The 25,316-nt window shown below is 33.1% G+C and overlaps 1 protein-coding gene across 19 annotated transcripts in view; it reads right to left on the reverse strand.

Moving 5' to 3' along the window:
* The window catches only part of LOC129804882 (potassium voltage-gated channel subfamily KQT member 4), a 343,722-nt gene that overhangs the window by 202,709 nt on the left and 115,697 nt on the right, over positions 1-25,316 (reverse strand). For 12 of the 19 annotated variants that reach the window (XM_055852579.1, XM_055852587.1, XM_055852584.1 and 9 more), the window contains exon 3: positions 19,163-19,479. In XM_055852579.1, coding sequence (XP_055708554.1) covers positions 19,163-19,470 — 308 coding nt within the window. In that variant the 5' untranslated portion in view covers positions 19,471-19,479. Of the gene's footprint in view, positions 1-1,349; positions 1,808-19,162; positions 19,480-25,316 lie in introns of those variants that run through there. The other 7 variants (XM_055852591.1, XM_055852594.1, XM_055852593.1 and 4 more) reach the window with 3 other exon arrangements.

Genomic DNA, 25,316 nt, shown 5'->3' on the forward strand with positions numbered 1-25,316 from the left:
TAAACATTTGTTCCTAAATATTCGTGAGCAAATAAAAAAAAGTTTGTAAAGTTTTGTCATTTGTTCGTGTAATTTTGTCAGACTAAAAGGTACAAACCAGGTACCCATCAAGCCTAATAGAAAGTGAAACTATTTTTCACTTTTCCTTGTAAAAATTTTGCAGCCATTGCACCGCGACTTAAACAAATTTCCTCGTAGTTCTTGTATTATTTCGGGGAGCATTATGAAATATGTATTTTTTGATAGCTTTTAACGCACAATTTCGAAATATATTAGACTGATAAATCAATTCTCTTTAGGAAAAAACTTGCCAATAGTCTTCAGTACCTCTATGCAAAAACGCATGGAAAACTGAAATGTCGAGAAGACCCTGCTCTAAAGCATATCCAAAATAGTCTTTAGTGCATCTATGCAAAAACGTATGGAAAAATGAAATGTCGAGACTTTTACAAACTTTTCAGTGTGTTATACGATTTACGTACGAGTATTTTGTAAATCGATTGCAGACATATTGAAATTCCCTGTAATAGTAATATTGATTTTGTTACAATCCTTTCCGAAAAACATATCACTAGTAAAGAGAATAACTAATGAGCTCTATTTAAATTCTAGAGGATTTATTGCCAATTTGGTGGAAGATTTGTTTCAGTTCGCTAGAGCATAGAAAGTTTCAGTGAAGTTTGTGATAATTTGCTCAAAGGTCCAATAGAGTAACAAACTACCACAATTCAATTGCTTTCCACACGATTTCTTACACCAACTTTTATTCTTCCTTACATTCGAGGCAATAATTTGATATATAAACTCTGCCAAGAAATAATAAAACATTTCTTTTTTTGGTTTTGTTTCTGTCATCTCTGTACTTGCACTATGTCTCATTTCGGTGCTTCTAACAACAGTTCAGTTATAGTATATAGCAGGAGCGTAGGAACATCATTTTGAGGAACAGACAGAGACAAAATTTAAAGAAATCACGATTAGGATTAATTTAGGCTTTAGCATTTAACGCGTTTTTGGGCTTGATTGCCGGAAAACTTTTGCCTAAATTACAATTTTGCGTAGCACCATTAGATAGTCCGCCTTTTGAGGATATCGTACTCTTCTCTAAACTCAATTATGAGGCTTTTATCAGTATCGCACGAATTTTCTCATGATACAGAGATATCCTTCCCTTGATATCTCCCACTTAAATCCACCACAACAGTAAATCACTGATCATTTTTCTTGTGGATTTTTTTTTTGTAGCTCGAAGTACGAAAAATAAAGCAAAAGAAAAGCGAAAAAAACGTGACAAGAATTATTGAAGATAGTGGAGGGCAAAGAAAGAATAAAAAAAAATGAAAACTCACCTATATCTATCAATTAAAATAATATTATAAGTGTCTGTCATTGTGAATGGAAAAACCCAAATTGCTTTTCCATTGATGATTTTTTCATAATCAACAAATTATTCCATGGTGCATAAAACAGAAGATAACATTTGTGCAATTGATATCAAATAAAACAGTCTGTGATAAAATATTTAGAAAAAAGGAAGAAAAAACAGAAACACAAATGCAAATAAGAACAGCGGTAGAGAGTCTTGAGACAAATGATATTTATAAAATATTCTTTACCCGGCGAAACACTTGTGCGAACAATATAAGACACATTTAACAATGTGAACGTCCGAATTTAAACTGAAAATGATATTTTTGATATTTTGTGACAAAACCCCAAGTTTCCCCCTCTTTTTTGTCTGCCATCGAAACAAAACACTCTCATTGACGAGATTTCTGTTGGCACAGAACATTCAAGTTGGGCCCCAAGACCCCAAGTTTAAATGCGACAGAGTGAGATGGAATAAGAAAATTGTGGATTAGTATTGGTATTTAAAATACCAATATTGATAAGGTACACGATAAGAAAATTGTCGCGCGGACATGAAGAGAGTGCGGGACTGAAAATTTTCTGAAGAGCTGACCAACCACAATGACATAAATTTCTTTTTTTTACCTTATTTTTATCACTTAGCGGAAGACTTTCAAGCTTCGCACACACTCTAGCTTCGAACATTTTATATTTTTCATATTATTTTAATGAATTTTTTTTGAATATTTTTTTTCGATTCAAATAAGAAATATAGAAAAAAAACTGTCATGTGTGCTAACTGCGGCGCTTCGCTATGTGGACTATGTGGATCATTATGACTACGCTAACTAGATAAAATCCACTTAAAATAATATTTTTATTTTTATTTCCGTAATATAGTCACTACAACAACATAATATAATTATTCAACTTTGAGAAAAAGCAAAAATAATATTTTTATCCATTAAATAAGTGAGTTTAACCAACTCATTTCAACCTTGCGGCAGCTCGGTGCTGTACTAAAAACTTTCTTTCAGGGATATTTTCGCTAATGATAGCTACTTGATTGAAAGCATTTACTGTTTTTTTTTCTTTGTGAGAAAAATATTATAAATCCAAAGGTTTAATTAAAAGTGAAGTGCAATCATTGTCCTATGAGGTGAGTAAATATATTTTCATGAAATAATAATATTTTCTAAAGAAATTACTGAATTTGTGGCTGTTTACATTTTGCTCTAAATGGGTTCTTCGTAAATCAATATTTCTTTCCGAGAATCGCATTCTTCAGCACTGTTTTACTATTTCAGATGCCGGAAGGAACAAAGTAAAAGATTCCTAAGAACAAACCTTACTCTAAGGAAGATCTAAAGAATACTTTGAAGTGTGTAGGAGATGGTTCTACCTATGGATCTAAAACATTTGATGTATCAAGGGCGACATTGTACAACAAATTGTCTGGAAGATACCCGGAAGAGTGCCCCAATGGCAGGCCAACGACGCTTACAAAAGAACAAGAAGAAGAACTTGTTTTGTGGATCCTGGGATGTGCAGATGGTTGCTATCCCATCGGCAACGAACAAATCCTGGACAGCGTCAAAATCATCTGCGAGACCTTGAAAATTCAGGAATTTTCTCAAGCGTCATCCAGAGTTCAGCATACGCAAGCCAAAGTACTTCTCATTGGAAAAGGCTGTGGTTACTGCTGAAGATCGCACGGAATGGTTTCAGAATTGTCAAGAATATTCTTGTAAATTGAGTGATCCAATTAAAATACCATTTGAGCCAATTAGCGAACAAGCGATCCACTTAGAGCACGGTAACTTATTTCAGTATTATCATTATTTTATAAATTTTCTTTAATATTTTTGATAATTTTTTTTATATTATGTTTCTGAATGAAACAGTGAATAGGGTAAGTGTGCCAAATTTCGGCATAGTTGCATGCAAGCGCCAAGGTCTCAAGTTTTAAATGCAATATTATTAATAAAAATTGAATATTTTTATTCCTTCTTCTTAAGAAGTGTTGCTTTAAAATCATTCTTAATACATTTTAAAATGAATAAAAATGTAGACATAGCTTTGGTACCTTATTTCGGCCACCTTCATTCTCATAGTTCCTTGCCCTTCGGGAATTCTTCCAATGTCTTTTTCACGTCATCTCGTTTGTCGAAATTATATTTTTTATTATTCTTTTGCATTGTATAATCTCTAGAGTATGTAAAAACAAAAAAATCGAGGAACAAAAAATGTGGTCGGAATTGCAAGCTGGCCGGAATTTGGCACACTTACCCTAATTCTATGGATTGGGAAGAAGTATAAAAGAATTTCATCAGTTTAAAAACAAGCGTTTAAATAGCACTATACGGAAAACGATCCGATTACCGTACCTTACTATTTATATGAAGTGTTCGAAGCCTGAAAGTCTTTCCCTATACCCCGAGCTAAAGAAACCTCTTCGAAAATATTTTACTTTTTCTATTTTCTTTATTTTCCTTTTTTTTCTTTGCAATTCATACCTTCCCACTGAAACGTCACGACATGACAAAAAAGTCCTATATCACTCAGCAAATGGTTCTCAACACAAAACACTCGGCAATTTTCCATCTTTCACATTACGATTGATTTGCAATGTAATTGAATTATTGAGCATATTATGCTACTTTATTGTTCCGCATATTGAATATGAACAATTGTGTTTTTTTTTATTGAGAGCACAATGCCGTGTTCCATATATAAAAAGGGGTGGGATTGGTGCAGAAATGCAGAAATGCCTTCTTTTTAGTTAAAACTTAATGACATTATTATCGGTTTTCATATAGAATGGATTATGGATTGAACTTTGGAAATTTTCCACAAAATAAACATTCGAACTTAAGTATTATCCTCATGCAATATAAAATACAATGTGATATTTTATCCCAATCATTTTTTTCTATTTATTTGTACGTTGAATGCTTTGTAGTTCTGACCAATTGGAGAAGCCAATAGGACTGCGATATTTCAAATAATAAATTATTTGTAATTAATACTCCCCATACCTTATTTTGAGCTTTCAAAAGCTTAAATTTTCATTTAAAATCCATTTGAAAATCTCAACGATTTAATAGTGCAATTAATCTGGCTATAAGTAATTTACAAATAAAATGTTGTAGTCCTGTTTTGTTTATAATTGAATTAGGTTAACAGATTTAAGTATTATCATGATGATAATTAAAAAATTAATTCTATTTCATATATAATTATCACCATACTCCTGGATTGGGTAAAATTTTATTACATGGAATCGTAAATCAGAGCAAGTGACACTCAATTCATCCATTTTTTTCCGGAGTGGAGACAGGAAAAATTCCTGCTTCCACCTAGCATCGAACTGGAGACTTCTCGTTAACTAAACGAGTGCTCTACCATCTGAACTATTAGAGACAACATGCTATGCTTGATTTGCTATACGACCTTAACCAATTGCTTTGAGTAGTGCCATCGCTTATGCCGGCTTCAGACTGGAGGCTTAGCCCAGTTCCCGAAGGTCTAGAAAATCTAAATAACTAGCAATTTTATTGATTTTTCAAAATATAATGGAACATTTGCCATTAATATCCAATCTTAAACAACAATTTCTTAAAATATCGTGCCTGATAAGGAATTAGAGGACTTAAGTCAGATGGCTAAGACTTAGGTCTGAAGACCGTATTACTCTCGGGGTTGCGAGATTTGGATAAGGACAGAATCACATTGACAATAAAATTCTCGCCGTAGCCTCACCGTACTTCGTTAATTTACGCATTTTCATTGCAATTCTTACGCAAATTTTCCATTACCGTATTACCTTATCTCATACTCGGTGGCACTAGGTGAAAATAATATAAGAAAATTGAAGAAATAAAACGAAAATTTGATAAACGGTGAGCAAAAAAAAACTGTACGATTAATTTCTCTTACAGTTTTTTATTCCTCACCGTTTATCGCATTTTCATTTTATGTCTTCAATTTTCTTATATAATTTTCACCTAGTGCCACCGAGTATGAGATAAGGTAATACGGTAATCGATAATTTGCATAAGGATTGCAACGGAAATGCGTAAATTAACGAAATACGGTGAGCATTTTACTGTCAATGTGATTCTGCCCTAAAGCGAGATAATGGAGCACCGATGTTCCAAAACCTAAAATATTTTTTTTTACTATAGGAAGTCATTTTGCACTCTAAATAGCCTGAAAAAACCAGTGTCCCATCGTTCTTAAAGGGTTAAAAGTCACAAATACAACAGGCCTGATTCTAAAAAATATTTAGTCTCTTAACAATTTACTTAGACTATCCTACTGAGCAATACTGAGCTCCTTTTCCTCTACCTTATGATCCTTTATCGCCAAATATTACAGAATAAATATTCTTGAAGATCAGCACGTGTTCATTAGGATCTTTAGGATTGAATATTAAAGAACATTTATTTATTTTTATTTATTTCGAAATCTTCGGAAACTGGGGAAAACTCACAGTGCGCAATCTGTTCATCCCAGTTCTTGAAGGTCTTGAAATACGAAAAAAAATTTTGTGAATTTTAGAAATCTAAATATAAATTTAAATTAAGCATTTGCATTTTAAATCGAAAACCGATTCAGAATTTCCTGAAAAATCTTCAATATTGATAAATAGGAAGAGTTAAACCAAATTGCTAAGTCTTTCGGAAAAGTATTATACGGGTTTCCGACCTAAGAGTTAGCCATTTGACTTAATTTTTCTTATTTTTCATCCAGTCAAGATTTTTTTTTTAGAAAATTGTGACATTTTATTATTAATGGCAAATGATCCATTAGTTTCTGAAAAACCAATAAAATTGGTTTCTACTTAGGATTTTGATACGTTCGGGTACTGACGTTAGTCTCTAGTTTGAAGAAAGCTTTAGAGTTCTACCGCGTGTCTTAACTCCTTAAATTTCTAATCACACAAGATCTTTGAGGAAATTGTGAATTAGGATTGATCTACACAGAAAAAAATATTTTGTAAAAATATTCGTAAATGTTTGTGAATTCCTATGGGCGAGTTACGAAATGCTCGTGAATCGTATAACCCATAAACAAGTTCCTAAAAGTTTGTATTTTTTCACAAACATTGTTCGTAACATGATCATTGGACGAACATTTTTTGTACTTTTACAAATATTTGTTCGTAAATATTCGTAAACACACAAAAAATGTTCGTAAAATTTTGTCATTTGTTCGTAAATGTTCGTAAAATGTTCGACAGGAAAACAAACATTTACGAACAAATGACAAAATTTTACGAATATTGTTGTGTGTTTACGAACAAATGTTCGTAAAAGTATAAAAAATGTTCGTCAAGTGATTATGTTACGAACAATGTTTGTAAAAAGTACAAACTTTTACGAACTTGTTTGTGGGTTATACGATTCACGAGCATTTCGTAACTCCCACATAGGAATTCACAAACATTTACGAACATTTTTACAAAATATTTTTTTCTTTGTAAGGATAAATGATCTGCTCTCTCCGTTCCGGAAAATGTCATACGTTTGCTCAGGGGGGTGACATTAGCTCTAAAAAATGCGACCAGTTTTTGTATAACTTTATCCCTGTCTTCGTACACATTTCACGAGATATCTCCAAAACTATGTAGATTGCCAATTTAGATTGCTTTTATTTTGTATTAGTATTTTTTACTAATTCATTCTACAGTGACAGAAAATAGCTAATAAACTCAAAAATTTTTTCGGCTCACTAGAAACATATGGGAAACATAGGAAATGTCATGCCCCTGGGTTTGCTAATACATTTTATATGAAAAATAGTACGAGTTTTTTCGGTAAAGAAAGAGTATGAAATTTTGAAAAATAACTATAATTGCTTGTCTTTGCATTTAGTGACCTTCGGCAAATGCGCTAAACCTTTAGTTATTAGTGCTTATAGCCCTCTTTTAATTGGGGGTTATAAGCAATCTTTTTTCGTTCTAACATTTTGAAACGAAATATAACTTTAGATAACCGTAGGACAAATTTCATTTTTCGGTCACCAGTGGCCCAATGTCCTTAAAGGGTTAAAGAGTTCCGTAAGTCAAGCCAATTAAAAAATGCATTGTTTTTTACTAATTTTTGTAACACTATAAAAATTTATGAAATTCAAGCTCTGTAGCAAAAAAAAGTACAACATTTCAACTAAATTTTATGAAATTTTTATTTATAAATCTCATAATTTTGGCCGTCGAGACCTGAGTTTTGAAAACGTGTTTGAAAAAAATCACTTTGTCGACAAGAATACTCATTGTAGATTCATCTAACGTCACAAAATTAAACATTTTTTGTTAGAAGATGAGTTAGACTCGTACTTGAGAGGTAAATCTTTGATAAAATAAAATTTCAATTTTTGGGGAATTTATTTTTACAAAAATTTGCTATTTTGGCGTATTTCATACCACATTTTGTTTTGTAAAATGATTTGGGATCCAAGGCATCATGCCATAAGATTGGCATTTATAGTACTAACTTAAATTAGTCAAGTCAATATTTTTCTAAATAAAAAAAAACTTATTTAGAAATTACTGAAGGTCGCTATGGGGAAGTGGGGCACGTTAGAATTGGGGCAGCTTTGAAAATGGGCTTTTTTTGCCTGTTTTTAAATTGAATTGAGCCTTATGATAATGTAATTTATCTTCGCAATTGGTTTGTAGAGTTTAATTATATCCTGATAAGGTCCAGTTTCATTCAGAAGAAGGAGAGAAAAGCCCAATCTCAAAGCTGTCCCAATTAAAGGGTGTCCCCGGTGTCCCAATTCCCCCAAATTCTAGAGTCTGAAACAATTTCTGAATGGATAATGTCTTCCATTCTCTATTTTCTCGATAAAATGTATACAAATGTGCCATCAAAGATAGCAATTAATTTGATTAGAAGTATAAGAATTCTTCCTGAACTTAGTTTTTTTCCCTTAATTCTATTTTGCTATGCTGCTATTCTTGCATAATTTGAATACAAGTTTTAATATCAATTAAACTTTGAACCGATTTATTTAAATTGTAACTTTGGATTTTGCTTTTAATTTTATCAGATTAATTAAACTTATTTTGAAAATAGATATACAAATATTGAGTTTTAGTTCTGGTAAAACTTAAGAGTAAGTTGATTACCAAAAGCTCTTATAAAGTTTAAGCATATTTTATATGAGCTTTTGTAACTTACGTCTTGACTATTATACCATTATAAGAAAATTATATTAATTACTTCTATTTAATTGGCTACTGTTGTGTTCGACAACTAACTTCTGAAATTAGTTTTGGAATTACAACTGCCCGTCAATGTCTATCAATCAGAACTTGGTATATTATGAACACATCAAAAACTAGCCAAGTTTTTGCTCAAAGTTGTAAAATGGGCAATATATAATTGAAAAGTATAAATTAAGTACTTTCCAAATTTAATTTTATGTTCCCGTCGTAAAATCTCCGAACATTTAGTTACCAAATGGTGCTTGCAAATTGTGTCAATATACTGCAGCATTGAACAACAAAGGGGTTGAACTTGGAATGATTCAATCCATAGAAAATAGTGATAGATAAAAAAAAGAAAGAATCACCATTGACCACGGGTTTATAGAAGTTTCTCGTCTCTATTTATTGAAGTTTCTGGTATGATGAACAAAAAACTTCCTCCAAACATCGATGAACACTTTTACGACATTTTCATCAACTTGGTAGTAGGGTGAACATGAAAAGCTCCAGTTTATCGTAAAATGCGGAGGGAAAAGCTTTTCTATTGCAGAAAATTCCATTCTTTTCTTAGATTGTATAACATTATTAAGTTTTTCCGTTTGTGTCTCGTTGAGTTATTTCAATATAAGTTTTTTTTTTTCAAGAGCTATTTTTGTATTATAAATAGGTAATTACTATTCACTTTGATTAAAATTCACCTCACGACACATTAGCAACACAATTTAAATAATAACGAATACAGAATGTGAGCACAATTTTTGATAAATAAAAGTAACAAACTAAAAAAAGAACAAAACCGTATAAAACTCTATCGCCAAACAGGGCCAGTAGGTTTAAATTAAATTATCCAGCACTAATTAGATGGATTTCTTTCATTAAAGGAAACTGGAGGATGTTGTATTTATAGATTCGTTGGATGAAGTCGTTGATATTTCCTTAGATTTTTTTTCCTATACGTTCCTTTAATTCTTGGACACAACACCACTACATCATTGAATCCAATGTTGGAGTCACTTAGAAACACTTTGGAACAGAGATTACTATTTACGTAGAATAGAATTACGGATTTTGATCAAGTAGCGGAGTATTTAGCACAGTTGAGGGGCAAAAGAAGAAGATTTATTCCTACAAGACATCAACTTTATCAACTCTTTTGTTAGAAATTGGGGGAAAATTTGGTGGTCGCGATCCGATAGCGAGGCATTTCGCGTGGAAAACAACCGCCACTTTGAGTGGTACTAGCAAGACTAACCGTCACTTTTCATGGTCTTCACTCGAGTATCGCTTTGAGAGCTGCGCCTTCGATGGTTGTAATTCTGATTCTCTCTGAAATTCTCCCATACATCTACAGAAAAAAAAACTCTCAGAAAATCCTTATCAAACAGAGAGGCGAGAGTAATACCATTTACAAGTGAAAATTATTCTCTCTCGCACAATTTTCACACACAAAAAGAGAGAAAAGGGGAAAAGTTTACGTTTTGCTTGACATCCCTCATTCAAAATTGAATTTTCTTTCAAACCAATTTTCTACATGGGAATTTCCAATCTTCAGTATATCATCTAAGTTAGTAAAATAGTTTTTTTTCCACCATAGTGGCGATGAAAGAATTTTTTTTCCTCTATTGCAGAATTTTTCCATAAAAGATTTTTTTTTTCAAAAAAAAAAGAAAGAATCAACTTTCATCATACTGACATTTGCATACAGCAAATGACGTGTTTGAGGATTAAATTGGAGCAAAAGTCATATGAGAATAATACAAAGAACAGCTGCATCTTGAGATGAAAATCATATATGAAAGTTTTACAAAATATTGTGCACTCACATATTTGCATTCTAACTTGCACTTTGGCACATACATTTATAAATTCCTTTTCTCTTCTAAATTCTTACGTACACCGCACATTCATTTCCAACACAAGTCACGTAGAAAGTCTCAACGCACAAAAGACTTAGCATTTCAAATGAAATCTTTCACTCAACCATTTCATTCTAGGCTGAAAAGTTAGGGGTCAATAACTACAAATAAATTGACACGTTCAACAGATTAAAGTAATTCAATTGATGTCTATTAGAAAATTCTATCTTATCTGATTCTTATTCCAAACATAGAAGATTTGGCGCGCGCGACTTACGGGAATGCCAGCCAGTTTAATAGACACGTAGCATGCGTAACGCGCGTAGCGCTATCAGGTGATAATACACTCATTTACTGAAGGCTTGAAAAAATATCACTTTTCTAATTAAATTTAAAACATGGTAGCACATTTTAAAAGTTCAATCCAAAATGTTTATTAATAATAATAATAATAATACCGGATTCAATTTGAACAAGTTCAACTAAAAAAAATCTGATGAGTTAAAAGAGATTCCAAATACTTAGATACTTAGATTATAGAGCCAGTACTGTACCATTTAACCCATTAAGTACCCTATTCTGATTGAAGATTATGTTAAATAGGGGGTCCCGGTCAAAATCTCGACAGCCAAAATCCCGAGCGCCAAAATCCTAAAGGTTCCGGCACACCTTTTAGATCGGTCAAATTTCATGAAATCAAAATTAACTTCTTTTTCTTTCTCAAAAGACTTGCATAAGTCTATCCCACTCTTTCGGTCTCAAAGACTGAACCAAATTTAATTTGGTTTGATGTTTAAAGGAAGAAGAAGAGTGCGAAAGAGTAGGATAGACATATGCTAAATTTTTAAGAAAGAAAGGGATGTGAATTTTGATTTTATGAAATTTGACCGATGTAAAAGGTGTGCCAGAGCCATAAACACCAAAATCTCGAACACCAAAATCCCGAATAGGCCAAAATCCCGAATGGGCCAAGATCCCGAATTCTTGAAAGTATCATAGCTACTCCCACGATTGCACCCGCGTTTGCTGGAGGCAAAAGAAAATTCTCTGTGTCTTGGAAAATTATTCTACACATTAGCCTCCAAATAATTTTATCCCTTTCAGGATTTTGAACATTCAGGATTTTGGCTTTTGGGATTTTGTCTTTCAGAATTTTGGCCCTTTCGGGATTTTGGCGTTTGGGATTTTGACTGCCTCCGGAAAGGAAAAAACAAATGATCAGTAAAAAGTTAAAAGTGGTCATCAAAAAATTAAATTTGATCAGCAAATAATTCGAAATAATCAGTAAAAATTTTCAATTTTGTCAGTGAAAAGTTAAATTTAGTCAGTAAAAACTTCGAATTGATCAGTAGATATATTCGAGTTGATCAGTAATAAATTGAAAAGTAATCAGCAGAAAAATTAAAAATGGTCAGTAAAAGGAATTAAAAATGAGCAGTAAAAATATTCAAGTTGATCAGCACAAAATTAAAAATGAGCAGCAAGAAAATTAAAAAATCAGTAAAAAAACCAAAAATTAGCAGTAAAGGGGTGGCAAAGCGTCCCAGGCTTCGCGAAATGTTCGAACTCGTGACTTAGATGCTATACCTCAAAAGTACTTTCGCATCAATTTATCATTCAACGGTTCTCAACCGATTTGAACCGATTCATAAATCATTCAAAATACAGTAGAGTCTCGCTATAGGCCATCGCTCTATAGTCCACAATTTATCAACCGTTGATTTCAAAACACTGATTTTAAGTTAGGTTATGTTTTTTTGTACGCAACAAACATAATTATTTTAATATTTTTGGCAAACTTTATTAAGTAGTTGTGATAATCGTGATTCATAATGAAGAGAGCGAACACAAGTACCACAATCGCAAAGAAAGTGGAAGCCGTCGAGCAATTTTAATACTAAAAGTCGTTGATAATTTTAAAAAATTACATGGACTATAGTGCGACCCAAGTGTCAAATCTGAAACCAAATATGGACTATAACGAGACTCTACTGTATCCCCTAAAATTGTTTCAAAAGTAGGGGAAACTGGGGCACCACCAAACACGGGGTACCACCAAACACTGCGATTTTTTAATCAGATATTCGACTTCTGAGGACAAGGCCTATAGGAATTTATAGGCACTATAGGGATGCTTGTCCACTGAAGGAATGGTCGAGATAGTCCAAGTAGTTTAGAAATAAAAATTAGTGTTTGGTGGTACCCCGTATTTGGTGGTGCCCCAGTTTCCCCTAAATAGAATTGATTTTCGGATAAAAATTAGTTATCGGCTATGAAACGGTTCTAGCAGTAAAAATAACATTCAGCTTTAAGCATTATTCAGGACCTTAACGTTAAGGACTCAAATAAACTCAGGCTGATCCTCGAAAATATTTCACATGTAAAAATTGACAGTAAGGAACTAAATAAGGGAAAGTGATGTAAAAGACTTCTAATCAATGATTTTAAGCCTTGAGTTTAAGACAGTTTCGGATAAATCTTTTGCTAAATTTTACATGCTAAATATTCTCATGGATCAGCCTGAGTCTATTTAGGTCCTAAGACTAGAGCGATAGAACTTAATTCAGGACTCGATTTTTCCACCAATGTAAATAGCGGACAAATGAAATTTTCTCTTGCAACTCCTATTTTTACTTCCGAATATTTTACACACGGTAGAAAGGGTAGAAGTTATAAGGGCCGTAAGGTAAAATGGGGTAATTTGAAATAGTGTCTATTTTGGAATTTTAAGATTTTCTCAAGATGGTCAAAGAGGAAAAGAAAACCACGAAGAACTAGACTTTACATTCAAGATTACTTCTTCGTTGTTTTTCGTTTTGCCATTTAAAACTGCTATGAAATCTCGAAGTTCCAAATTAGATTTTAAATTTTAAAATTAAATTTTATGGCTCCGGCACACCTTCAGGATCAGGAAAATTTTATGAATTTTTTTTATGAAAGATTCAGAAAAAAAATCAGGCACACAGATCAGGAAAATTTTATAAACTCGAAATTTGAATCCCTTTCTTTCTCAAAAGATTTGCATTAGTCTATCTCCTTCTTTCGTACTCTTTTTCTCCTTTTAAGCATCAGAACAAATTCAATTTAGCTCAATCGAATTTGGAGTGTTAGGGCCCAAATATACTCAGGCTGATCCTCGAGAATATTTAGCCTGTAAAATTTGACAGTAAAGATTTATCCCAAATTTTCATACACTAAGGGCTCAGGATCATCGATTAGAAGTCCTTAGCATAAATTTCCTTTATCTCATCCTTTACTGCCAAATTTTATAGGCTAAATATTCTCGAGGATCAGCCTGAGACTATTTAGGCCCTTAGAGAATGAGATAGACATTTTCAAAACGTGTGAGAATAAAAGGAATGTGAATTTTGATTTCATGAAATTTTCCTGATCTAAATCCCCCTTAACCCTATTGGTGGTAACCGTATTTTTGACAACTTATGTCAAAGAAAAATTTAAATTTGAAAATAAACTGTCATCAACGTCATCAACCGTTTTGATTTTATATTGACCTCAATCCAAAAAGTAATATCAAAATTAATTTTCTTTGATATGCTCTATTTTTGAAACTTCGCCAAATTCCGCGGTCGTTTACTGATTTATCCACCCCGTGAAATTTATGATTATTCCGATTATTCTACAATATAGTAATGGTAAAGCAAACACAGCTACACTTTTTTTTCATCTTTACTCCTCACAGCTGATTTGTGGCACAAAATTAAATATTTATAGCTTGTGATATGCAGACATAAGCTAAAATTAAGCATATTGAGCACCAATTGCACTCTGTCAGTGTTATTTTAACAGTACAATTGCACGTAACATGAACACCAACAACAATTGATGTAGGTTTATCTTGAAATTTAGTGGGCGGAGGATGATAAAATATTCCAATGTTGTATCAAAGTTATTGATAAGAAGATCTCTATGGGTGAATTTTCGCTAAATAGTCATGCATTTTCATATTTACTGGAGCGTATTTGTCCGTTTGTCTTGTGAGACACAAGACAAAACAGTCTCACTGACAAAAAAAGACACTTTTCTCTTGGCAATTTGACATTTTGCTGACTCAATGGAAAATTTAATACATTTCACCTAAATAGAGCCTTCTGCTCTCACGACGAGGCACTTTTTGTCTGGCAATGCCAGTTTACTCATAGCTCTTTACCACTTGAGAGAAATACCTCATCCCTGAGATTATTTCCCAACTGACAATTGTTTAATTTACTATTCCCATAAACTAGTTGAAGAACTCTCTGTTTATGATTTCTGTCACTAAAAAAAGTTAAGGTGCCTAAAAATAGTCGAAAAAGAATTTATATTTCTGTTGGAAATAACCAATGAGGCAAATAATTTTTATTTTCAATTTGCAAGCCTTTATTGCAGGTTTCTGTAAAGGTATTGCATTGCAAGTACATCTTCTTTGTGCAAAATTGTCAACCAACAAAAAGTAAACGTAATCGAATCATTCACGTATCAATCATCGTGGATATTTCACTCTCAGGACGTTGAAAAAAGGGTAGCAACCTCAGCTTCCCATTTTTCCTCTATAAGTTTTTAATTTTATTTAAATGAACCCCATCAGGGCTTACACTATTGATAGTATGTCCATCTAAACCAAGAGAGTTAGGCTCAACGTTTTCGCTATAGAAAGAAAAAGCTCCTTTTCGTTTTTTTTTGAGAAATAAAAAAATATTAGGAATTAAAAAAAATCTTAACCAAAGAGTAACGACTGAAAAGCACTTAGACAAAAGCTCCTTTTTAAGTATTTAGTCAATAGTACTTGATATGTCATTAATACAAACTACTTAGTCAATGACATACACTAAGTCCTTAATTAGGTACTTAGTGTTAAGACTGAGCAATGACATATTATTTTTGCTATTGACCACAAAGTGCTAACGTTTGTCTCATTAAGTACTAAATGAGACAAAATGTTAAGTACTTATCAAGTACTTAATAAGTACTTAATAAATTAGCCAGACAAAGCGAACTTTCGCCACTTTTTGGAAACTTCATAGTTTGGATTATAGCACTCTAGAATTTAATCAAATTGCACTGAGTCGTTTTTTAGCACAATTTTTGCACTATCTTAGCGCCTTCAGTGGTGAACTTTTGTACTGTTTTTGAAAGTATTCATTGAGGCGCACACAAAAACCAAAATTTAGGTAAAAATGTTAATAGGCCAGTCTATTTTTAAAACTTTGACCCCTTAGAGCTCAGGTTAGGGCTGTCCGAAGCATTTAGGTTTTTTTTGTATGATAGATATGATAGACGTAGAGTGTACTATAATATACCAAAATTCAAGCTTGGTCCATACCAGTCAGTGGACCGAAATTAATTAACTTGAAAAGTTGTAAAATATTTTTTTCAATAATATCGCATCTGGTGGAGGTTTTACGAGCTTTCGAAATTACCTACCCTTGGCTATCTTTAATTACCCTTGTTCTAATATCCCCAGTCTCCCCTATAGTACAAATATTTTTTCTTTTAAATTTGAAAGGCCAAGTGTACCCGTACAAAATTTCGACATAGTTGCATGCAAACGCTAAAATCTTAGGCTTGAAGTGTAATATTCGCAATACAAATTGATTTATTTGTTAGTTGATTTTTAGATGTGTTGCTTAGAACCTACACTGAGAAAAAAAGAGGGTGCGATTAACATTTTCTCCTCAGAACTTTAACACTTTTTAGGTGTAAAAATATATCAACATTTTTTTATGTTAATTTTATACCTTATTAAGGGTAAAATTAACATGAAAAAGGGTACCTTTAACCCCTAATACACCTAAAAAGGGTAATATTTACACCGATTTCGGATCAATACTGCAGGGTAAAATAAAGATTTCCGGAATGCTATTTTAACTTTTTCGGATTTTTCTTAGTGTTATAGATAGTTTATCGTCCTTGCTTTCCTTAAAATCATTCATAATACATTTTAAAATTAATAAATAAATATATAGACATAGCTTTGTGTAATATTTCGGCCACCTTAATTCTTATAATTCCTTGTACTTCAGGAATTCTTACAAGGTCGTTTTCACATCATTTCGTTCGTAGAAGAGACATTTCTTCAAGTTTAATTTTGCATTGTATGATCTCTGGAGTATGCAAAACCTAAAAATTTACGGAAATTTGAGAAATAAAAAAATGGCCGAAATTGAGTACAGTTCCTTAACCTAACTCCTTTAATATAGCTCTTGAAGATTTTTCTTCATGGGATTTAATATTTGCTTGCACAGCAAAAACATTATATCGTAGAAGGTACAAACCGGTCGATAGTGGCAGCCACTGCTCGGAATCAACTGTGTTATACCGAAAATAGACTGAGGCTGATCCTTGAGAATACTCAGCTCGAAAAATTTGACGGTAAAAGATCAGCTTAAACTACCATATACTCTGGATTTAGGATCAAGGATTAGTGTTTTTAGGGTAAACTTTCATCAAATGTGCACACTTTGAATGCTGAAAGACTTCTAAAGTGCAATATCAATAGATTTTCCATACAGATATGAGTATTTTGAACTTCCCTTTCTTACAATCTTAATACATTTTAAGGTTCTGCGACATTACGTACCTACTCTCCATGTTTTTTTCATTCAACTAACATTTCGAAAAGTACCTAAAAACACCCAAAGTAAAGTTTTATATTTTTACCACTGGCGCTGATGTCACTGATCCTCGTAAATTTCACAAGGCCTCGTGAATTTAGAGGCTCAGCCTGATCACTCAAATTTTGGGATGTTCCCTAAGCCGATCCCTGCATGTATTTTTGGCTTTAGGCGAGAAAGTTTAGCATTTTGACAAAAAATTAGGGTTGCTAGAGTGAACTTTTGCTCACATTTTCCGATTCGGCACGAGTTTAATCAAGCTCAACCTTTTTGGACTAGGGGAAGTGTGCCAAATTTCGGCCAGCTTCTAATTTCGGCCACTTTGAGTGTAATTTCGGCCATGCAAATAAATAAATTAAAATTATGTATGTTATCTTCGAACAGTAAATTAATTCATTTTGCTTTTAAATATTTATTCATTTTAGGATGTATTAACACAAAGACTGCTAAATTTTAGGTATAATTTGAATTTAAATTGCGTTGTAAAAACTCAGTGTGGAAAGTCTTACAAAAAATGTGACAGATCGATTGTGTTTCTAGCAGTCTTACGATTTGTGGTGAAGTGCAAAAGGGTTTCCTTCGGTGTTTTTCATGAAAATTGATTAGTTTTCATTAAATATTGTTTCTGTTTCTGGTAATAGTGAATCAATCTTTAAATTTCAGGTTAAATTTCCCAGCTGGATCCTGTATTTCGCGTAAAAAACTATATACTTTGTGAGCGTCTCTCCGGTGAGGTAGTGTTGCCTATTCCGGCAACATCTTTTGCATTCCTAAATTTCTTATTCATTTTGTGTTTTTTTTTCAATTTGTGAGTTCCACAATGTCCAGAGAAAAAAACCATCGCTTCTACAGAAAAGATGAAGTGGAAAAAGCCTTGGAAGAGTTCAGGAAGGGCAAATTGCTACGGGAATCTGCGCGTAAATTTGAGATGCTACTCTTCAGGTCTTCAGGACAAATTACACGGAAGATCTCAGGGCTTGTGGGTTATATAAACGTATTAAACTAAATATTAAACTCGTTCCTTTTGACGTTTTCAAATTTTCTATCCGTTGCGTCACAAAAGGTGGTTAGAAAAAAGGTGGCCGGTATTTCACACAAAGTGACCGGAATACTAGCCAAAGCCATGTCCATATTGTTAATTTTTCAATATTTTAGGAAGTGATTTAAAGAAAACAAAGATGATAAACTAGTTTTCAAGGTTCCACACAACCCTCCCGAAAAGGAAGTAACAAAAAATATCAAAATATCAAAAAATATCAACTAAGACGGCGGTGGCCGCTACTACTCAAATATGAAATTCTTTAAACTCTGTATTTATGAAATATGCTTTCAAGAGCACTAGCTCAAAAGCAGTCATAATAATAATAATAATAATAATAATAATAATAATATGAATTAAAAATATTTCATTTCAAACTTAGGACTTTGGCGCTTATATGCAACTATGCCGAAATTTGGCACACTTTTTAATTTAATTAATTTCATAAACTCGTAAGAACATCTTTCATGTCACCTGAAGATGGCGCGATAAATAGCAGTATAAATTTTCAGAGCTTGAATTTAAATTATAAACCGTTAAGGGGTTTAAAATAATTTACTGCAATGTAATTCCTTGTAAGTCACTGGATCGCGATTTATTATATTATTTAGCCAGAGGTAGGGTAAGTGTGCCAAATTCCGACCAGATTGCAATTCCGACCACCTTTTTTGTTCCTCGAATTTCTATGATTTTTTTTAGTTTTTGCATACTCTAGAGATTAGACAATGCAAAAGAATAACAAAAAATGTAGCTTTGACAAACGAGATGACGTGAAAAAGGCATTGGAAGAATTCCCGAAGAGCAAGGAACTATGAGAATGAAGGTGGTCGAAATAGGGCACCAAAGCTATGTCTACATTTTTATTCATTTTAAAATGTATTAAGAACGATTTTAAAGTAAATAAAGACGATAAACTGTCTACGAGGTTCTAAGCAACACTCCTAAAGTAGAAGGAATGAAAAAAAAACAATTTCTATTAAAGATATTACATTTCAAACTTGAGACTTTGGCGCTTGCATGCAAATATGCCGAAATTTGGCACACTTACCCTAGAATATCAAACAATAAAATGATATTAATTGAGACTCACTTCCGGATTTCGTCGAGGATTTTGGCATGTATAGCATCATCACGGTCTGCAAAGTTGACGGGCCTGTCCGTTGAATCCAACTGCACAAACTCCACTTTAGCATTCTTTTTCTTCTGTGTCAACGTCAGTACCTCAGTTGGATCTTGAGGGTGGATGAGGGATGGTGGAGATAGAGAACAATCCTCACCGCTGTTCTCGAAGATGTCACCAATGGTACATGCTCCCGTACCTCCAAAGCCACTCTCCAAATTGCCTACCGTCAACAAATTTCGACTTGCTTCAGACATTCTGGAGACACGGCCCACCATCAAGGGTAGCTGAAAAATGGAGATAAACAATTTTTTTTTGTCATTGTCAACACTTTCGTGGGGTAGGCCAATAAAATAATAGGAGACGAAGAAATGAGTTCTGTGTGATATATTGATTGGGATATTTTGTCTCTTCTTGTTGTCGACCAAATTTCTCAATGGGAATCCTTGCAAAAGAAATCCAATTGAGAAGTTCCATGTAGCAAGATAAATTCTAAATTAGAGGAAAGACATTTGGAAAATGTGATAAGAAAATGTGACAAGAAACCTTCTTTGACATTTTAGATCATCATGTTTAACAGTTGAACAGAGAGGTGAGGAAAGTTCTCGTCAAAATTGTCAAGGGAGAAAAGCTTTCATCAAGTTTCATTGCAAACAAATCCAATAAGCAACACCTTCAGAGAATGTCATTTTCTTCCCTTCGAAATTCGAGATATACATTCGTTGAAAAAAAAAAAAGTTTTCATTCTAAAACTTTTACCAAGTTATTTTCCCTCTTAAAAACTGTTTATTCAGAAAAAAACCTCACCAAGAAAAAAATGGATCTGTATTATGTTCAGTGGAAAATTATTCACCGCCGAAACTGAGAGAAAAATAACATTAAGTTTTGTGAATGGGGAAAATGTTATCTCTTTTGGAAATTTTCTTCATCACACCACCACACTTCAATATTATAGAAGATTTTCCCTTTTCTGAAACATAAATTTCATCATATTTTTCTTCCTTCCGTAATGTTCAAAATCTATCGAGAAATGTGCGTAGAAAGTTTTTTTTTCCTTCTTCTTTGGGTTTTGTTTTGTTGGAAGCCCCTTGGGGAAGAGTGAAAGAAGAGCCTCAGAGGAGGTATATTACAATTCAATAACATCACGTTCCATTTTGAATGGGAACAACCCACGCAAATGCTGCAGTTTAGGCGAATATAGCAGTAAATGTAAATTGAACATAAATAGCTTAAATCAAAAGTCAAGTTCTTGCCCTCACAGTCGATGGAGCTTAGTAAGAAGTGGAAGAATTCAATGTATAAAACACTATTTGATCTAACCATATAATTTTATCGGCACGATATGTAAGGTCAATTTAAGTGATACTGCATATATGCACGATAATGTTCATTGAGCCCACAATGCAGCAAATATGCCAAATGTGACACGCTAAATTGATATGCTCTGCTATAGTTTAATTGTTGGCGCCTATTTTACTACAATCTATCAAAGTACAACCCCTCCAATCCCTATATACATTAACACTTTGACTAAGCATGTTTATGTGCATAAATGTCGCAGTATCAACAAGTAGATATCCAATGCAGAAATTGTCATATTGATTAATGTCCCAACTTAACTTAGATTTACTACATATTATTCAGTGCACGTGGATAGAGGAAGGATTTGAAGATTTAAATATAGATTTATGGCCTATTCAAATAATACGTTTCTGCTTTAAGAATTGTCAATATAATCTAGAATAAAAACATTTTTAGTATTTTCGTGCATTTCTATTCAATTTATGTGCCTTCGGGACGATGTTACTGATCATCTAAAGGTGGCCATTGTTATCACCGGAACCACGACCGGCATCTCGGACAACATGTACGATGGAATAAGGGCTGCGATGGGCCAAGGGACTAGACCAAGGTTTTTCGGATTCAGGCTGGACAAGGGAGCACTGCGCATTATTTACGTTAATGCAGTGGCCCGTGACTGGCTTGTTCAGTAGATCACGGTGCCTTCTGGATACAACATACAACCTCCGGATGTTTAACTACAGTAGAGTTCCTCAAATTTGAACAATATTTTCAAAAACGTAACGGAATTCATGTAAAATTCTCTTTTCCTAAACTAAGGAAAATACCTTTAGAGAATTTTATCAATTGAATTTGTTGTTAAATAGGTGGAATTTGTTGAGGAAATTAATAAAATATGACAATATTGAGGGAACACGAGAGAAAAATAGTTCTAATTCAGACTCCATCCACAATTTCTTTTACATAACCTCATATTTTACATTTTAAATGCAACCGTCGTCGTTCAAATTTGAGGAACTCGACTGTAGTCCGAGCTGAGGATGATGAAAGTTACCGCCTTTATTCCGGCCCGGTAAAGCTCTATAGCGCCGTGTTTAAATTCACTGAGAAAAAACGGGGGTGCGATTAACATTTTTTTAAAATTAAAAAAATAAAGTTATTTACTATTAAACATATATGTTACGCACCTTGGTTAATACATGATCCTTTGTGGTGCAGATCGTCACTTTTTTGACAGTTGTAAATTTAGCATTGTTAATTAACCAATCTCTGCATAGTACATTCTATATTGGAAAAATAATAAAATTGACAATTTCGTAGAATAAAATTTTTTTAGTCAATTATTACAATATTCGATTTTTTTAACTTGCACTGCTCTGGAGCTTAAACGGTAAAAGATATCAACTTCCGGTCTTCGGTGACCCCCAATAAAAAAACAATATCTTCTGACGTTCTTTCCCCTTCATCCTTCCATCCCCTTCAAAACCATGTTTTTTTTTGGTTTTTTCGAAAACAGCTCCTACGATTTCTTTTGTTTTTTGGATATGTTTTGGGTGTGGTCCAGACGAACACTTTGTCCAAACATACCTATGACCTAAAAACATCACTATCTTAAATTTTGAAAGCCAAACCATTCTGGAGGACCTAGTTTTCAACCGATTTGGTTAAATTTAGATTTTTTGGAAAGGGTTTGAAATCAGTAACAAATCGGAAATATATTCGCAAATGACTTATTTTTCTCATATTTACATTTTTAATTTGTTCGTAGGGGGAGGTGGGCACCTTTGAAAGTGGGGCACCTTTGAAATTGGGTTTTTCTCCTATGTTTAATTGGAACTGAGCCATATCATAATGCAATTCAGCTTCTCAATCTGTTTGTGCATCTAAATTATATCAAGATAGGGCTCAATTTTATTTAAAAATAGGTGAAAAATCCCAATTTCAAAGGTGCCCGACTTCCCCAAAGTTTGAAACTAAAAAGGTGTCGATTTAAATCACTTCTGGCAATACTATTTTCATGTGACATTTCTTCAGTATACACAGAATCATATTTATGTTTGGAAGATTATAATTGATTATTACTCTATAAAAAAGTGCTCCCTGCAGAGGATAACAAACGGGAAATTTCAACGGTTATCAGAAGCAATTTCCCGTGGACTTCCCTTTGGTTTCCTCCTATGGATATTTGAGTGGAAATTTTCACGGGTAATCAAGGAAAATTCCCTTAGAATTCTCCGGGGATATCCCGTATGGAAGATTGGGTGGAAATTTCCTGAAAGATATACCCGCTGAATTCTCCGATGGAAATATGAGTGGAAATTTCCAAGGGTACCCCTAGAAATTTCCCCATGTGATCCCGGAGAATTCTACCCCTAAAAATCCTAGTGAACATTTTCTTGTGTAGCCCTGGTAATTTCTCAAAAGAGATTTGCGTTGATTCCTCCAATGGAAATATCGTTGGAAATTTCCACGCTTAGGGGGAAGTGGGGCACCTTTAAAAGTGGGGCATCTTTGGAATTGGGATTTTTCATCTACGCTTACGTGGAAATGAGCCATATCATAATATAATTTAGCTTCTTTCTCTCGTGAGTTCGACCATTCAGCAAAACTGGGATGCTTTGCCATCTCTTTTCAAATTTGAGGCAAAATACTTCTCAGCACGAAAATTAACATGGCCTATAAAAAAATCATTGGAATGTATGTAAATCTTCAATGAGTTATTCACGTGATAATCCGCACATATTTTGCATATTTTTAATAATGCAGAGGCATCAACATTTATCAGCCGGTCATTCTTGAATAGTCGATGATCTTTAACCTTTTCGGCACCATTAAAATACAAACAACATATTGTGCTGTGATTCTCAAATTTTATGCCAATATTTCGCATTTTATCCAACACAAAAACACATCCAGAAACATTAAACTCCTCATACAATAGGCTTAAAATTAGGCAATAGATCTGGTAGGTTTTATAGAAATTTTTCTTTCATTATAATCCAATGAATATAACTATAAAATAGACCGATTTTTATAAACAAAAGAGGAGGAATGAAATGCCTGATGACAAAATAATGTTGGTCAGGCATTTGGTGCTCTTTATAATAACTTTATAAAGGTACTTGTTTAAGGATGATTAACCACTTTTCACTACTCTGAATGAAAAAGTTGTCTTTGTATAAATACAACTTTAAATCTTTAAACTTAAAATTTGCAATGCTCTAGGTAGGATGACCCTTATACAAAACACACTAGGGTGCAGGCATTACTTATGGCCACATTAAGGACATATCTGCCTATAGCTGTTGATCTTCTTGACCAATTAAAGCAAAATCTTAAGAGTAATTTCTTTCATGTAGTTTCTTTCGATATATTCAAATGAATTTCCTAGAAAAATCCCTGAAACCCCGGAAAATATGTAGTTTTCCCAACCATGTAATATTCATAACTTGTGGCCTCTTTTACGAACTTATGCCCATTCGTAGAATAACTTATGGCCACAATTTTAAATGATATAAAACAAACTTAGTAATGAAATAATTTTATTATAAAAGAAAAGCATTTTAAACACTTTCATAGGTTTTTCTTATTTTTCTTAACAAGTTTTTCATAGTTTTTTAAACATTTTACTCATAATAGTAGCAGACTACTAACATTGATTCTGCGCACAGTGACCAGTAATCCAACCTGTCTTTCGTGATGGAATAGCCACGTTTGGTTGCATGAAGAACCCACCTCAGGATATCCTCCTCAGTTTGTTCTCTTTTGGGGGCTATGAAAGCATCCGTGATCAAATGTTTCTCCCGGAGAATTTCCGGGGATTTTAATACAGAGTTTGTGTGGGGATTGGGGTACAGCTGAAATGACTGGAATACTAGTCGTGATCACTCCATTCTCAATGCTTCTCAATACTTTTTGCATCCTTTGAGTTCAATAATAGGGCTTTTTTCGTATTTTGCATTGTCCTAAGAGGGATATAAGAGAAAAAGTTAGGTTATTTACAACAAAATGCAGGTTTATTGAAAAAATCAACAAGATCTACACACTACTCTTTTATAATCAATTTTACGTTATAATTTCAACACTTACCTTAAACTTTATTAAATTTTTGCTGGAAAACTCAAATTCACTGAATCAAAATACAACAACTGTCAACTCGCTAAACCAAATATCTGTGATGGCGCCACACGTGAAATTCTGTGGCCACAAGTTAATAATCTTATCAAATAGGTCATAACTTATGGCCTTGTCTTTATTTTACATTTTTTGTTTAAAAAATCATAAAAATCAAGTGGTAAATGAAAATATAGTTACTAAGAAAACAAGTTTTGAAAAATAGTACTGAATATTTTTGATTGAAGATATAAAATTTAGTCATTAAAAATTATGAGATCGTTAGTAAATTTCTTAACGATTTGACGTATATTTGACCATCTGCCGTATTAGTGAAATAATTCCCGCAAAATTATTAAAATTCTACCGAAATGTAAAAGTAAATCAGTTTAAAAGATTCATTCAATGATAGCACATCAAATATTCCTATTTTTGTGGTTCTTCGAAATTAATTTGGGGGAAAAAATTGAAGATATCTACGAAGTGGCCACAAGTATAGACTGGCCATAAGTAATGCCGCCACCCTACTTGGACTTTTCCTATTATACTATGTAGGTTATCAACTGTACAATGTCTATCGGAAGATTAAATTTTGTCAGCAAAAAAACAAATTTTATTACCACGCAATTTAAAATTGAAAAATCTGTGTTTTTTTTACTTATGAAGAATTTATTCCTGAATAATTGTAACTAACATCGATCGGAACAAC

The sequence above is a fragment of the Phlebotomus papatasi genome, chromosome 2 (assembly GCF_024763615.1).
Source record: "Phlebotomus papatasi isolate M1 chromosome 2, Ppap_2.1, whole genome shotgun sequence".
In the NCBI taxonomy this organism is placed as follows: domain Eukaryota; kingdom Metazoa; phylum Arthropoda; class Insecta; order Diptera; family Psychodidae; genus Phlebotomus; species Phlebotomus papatasi.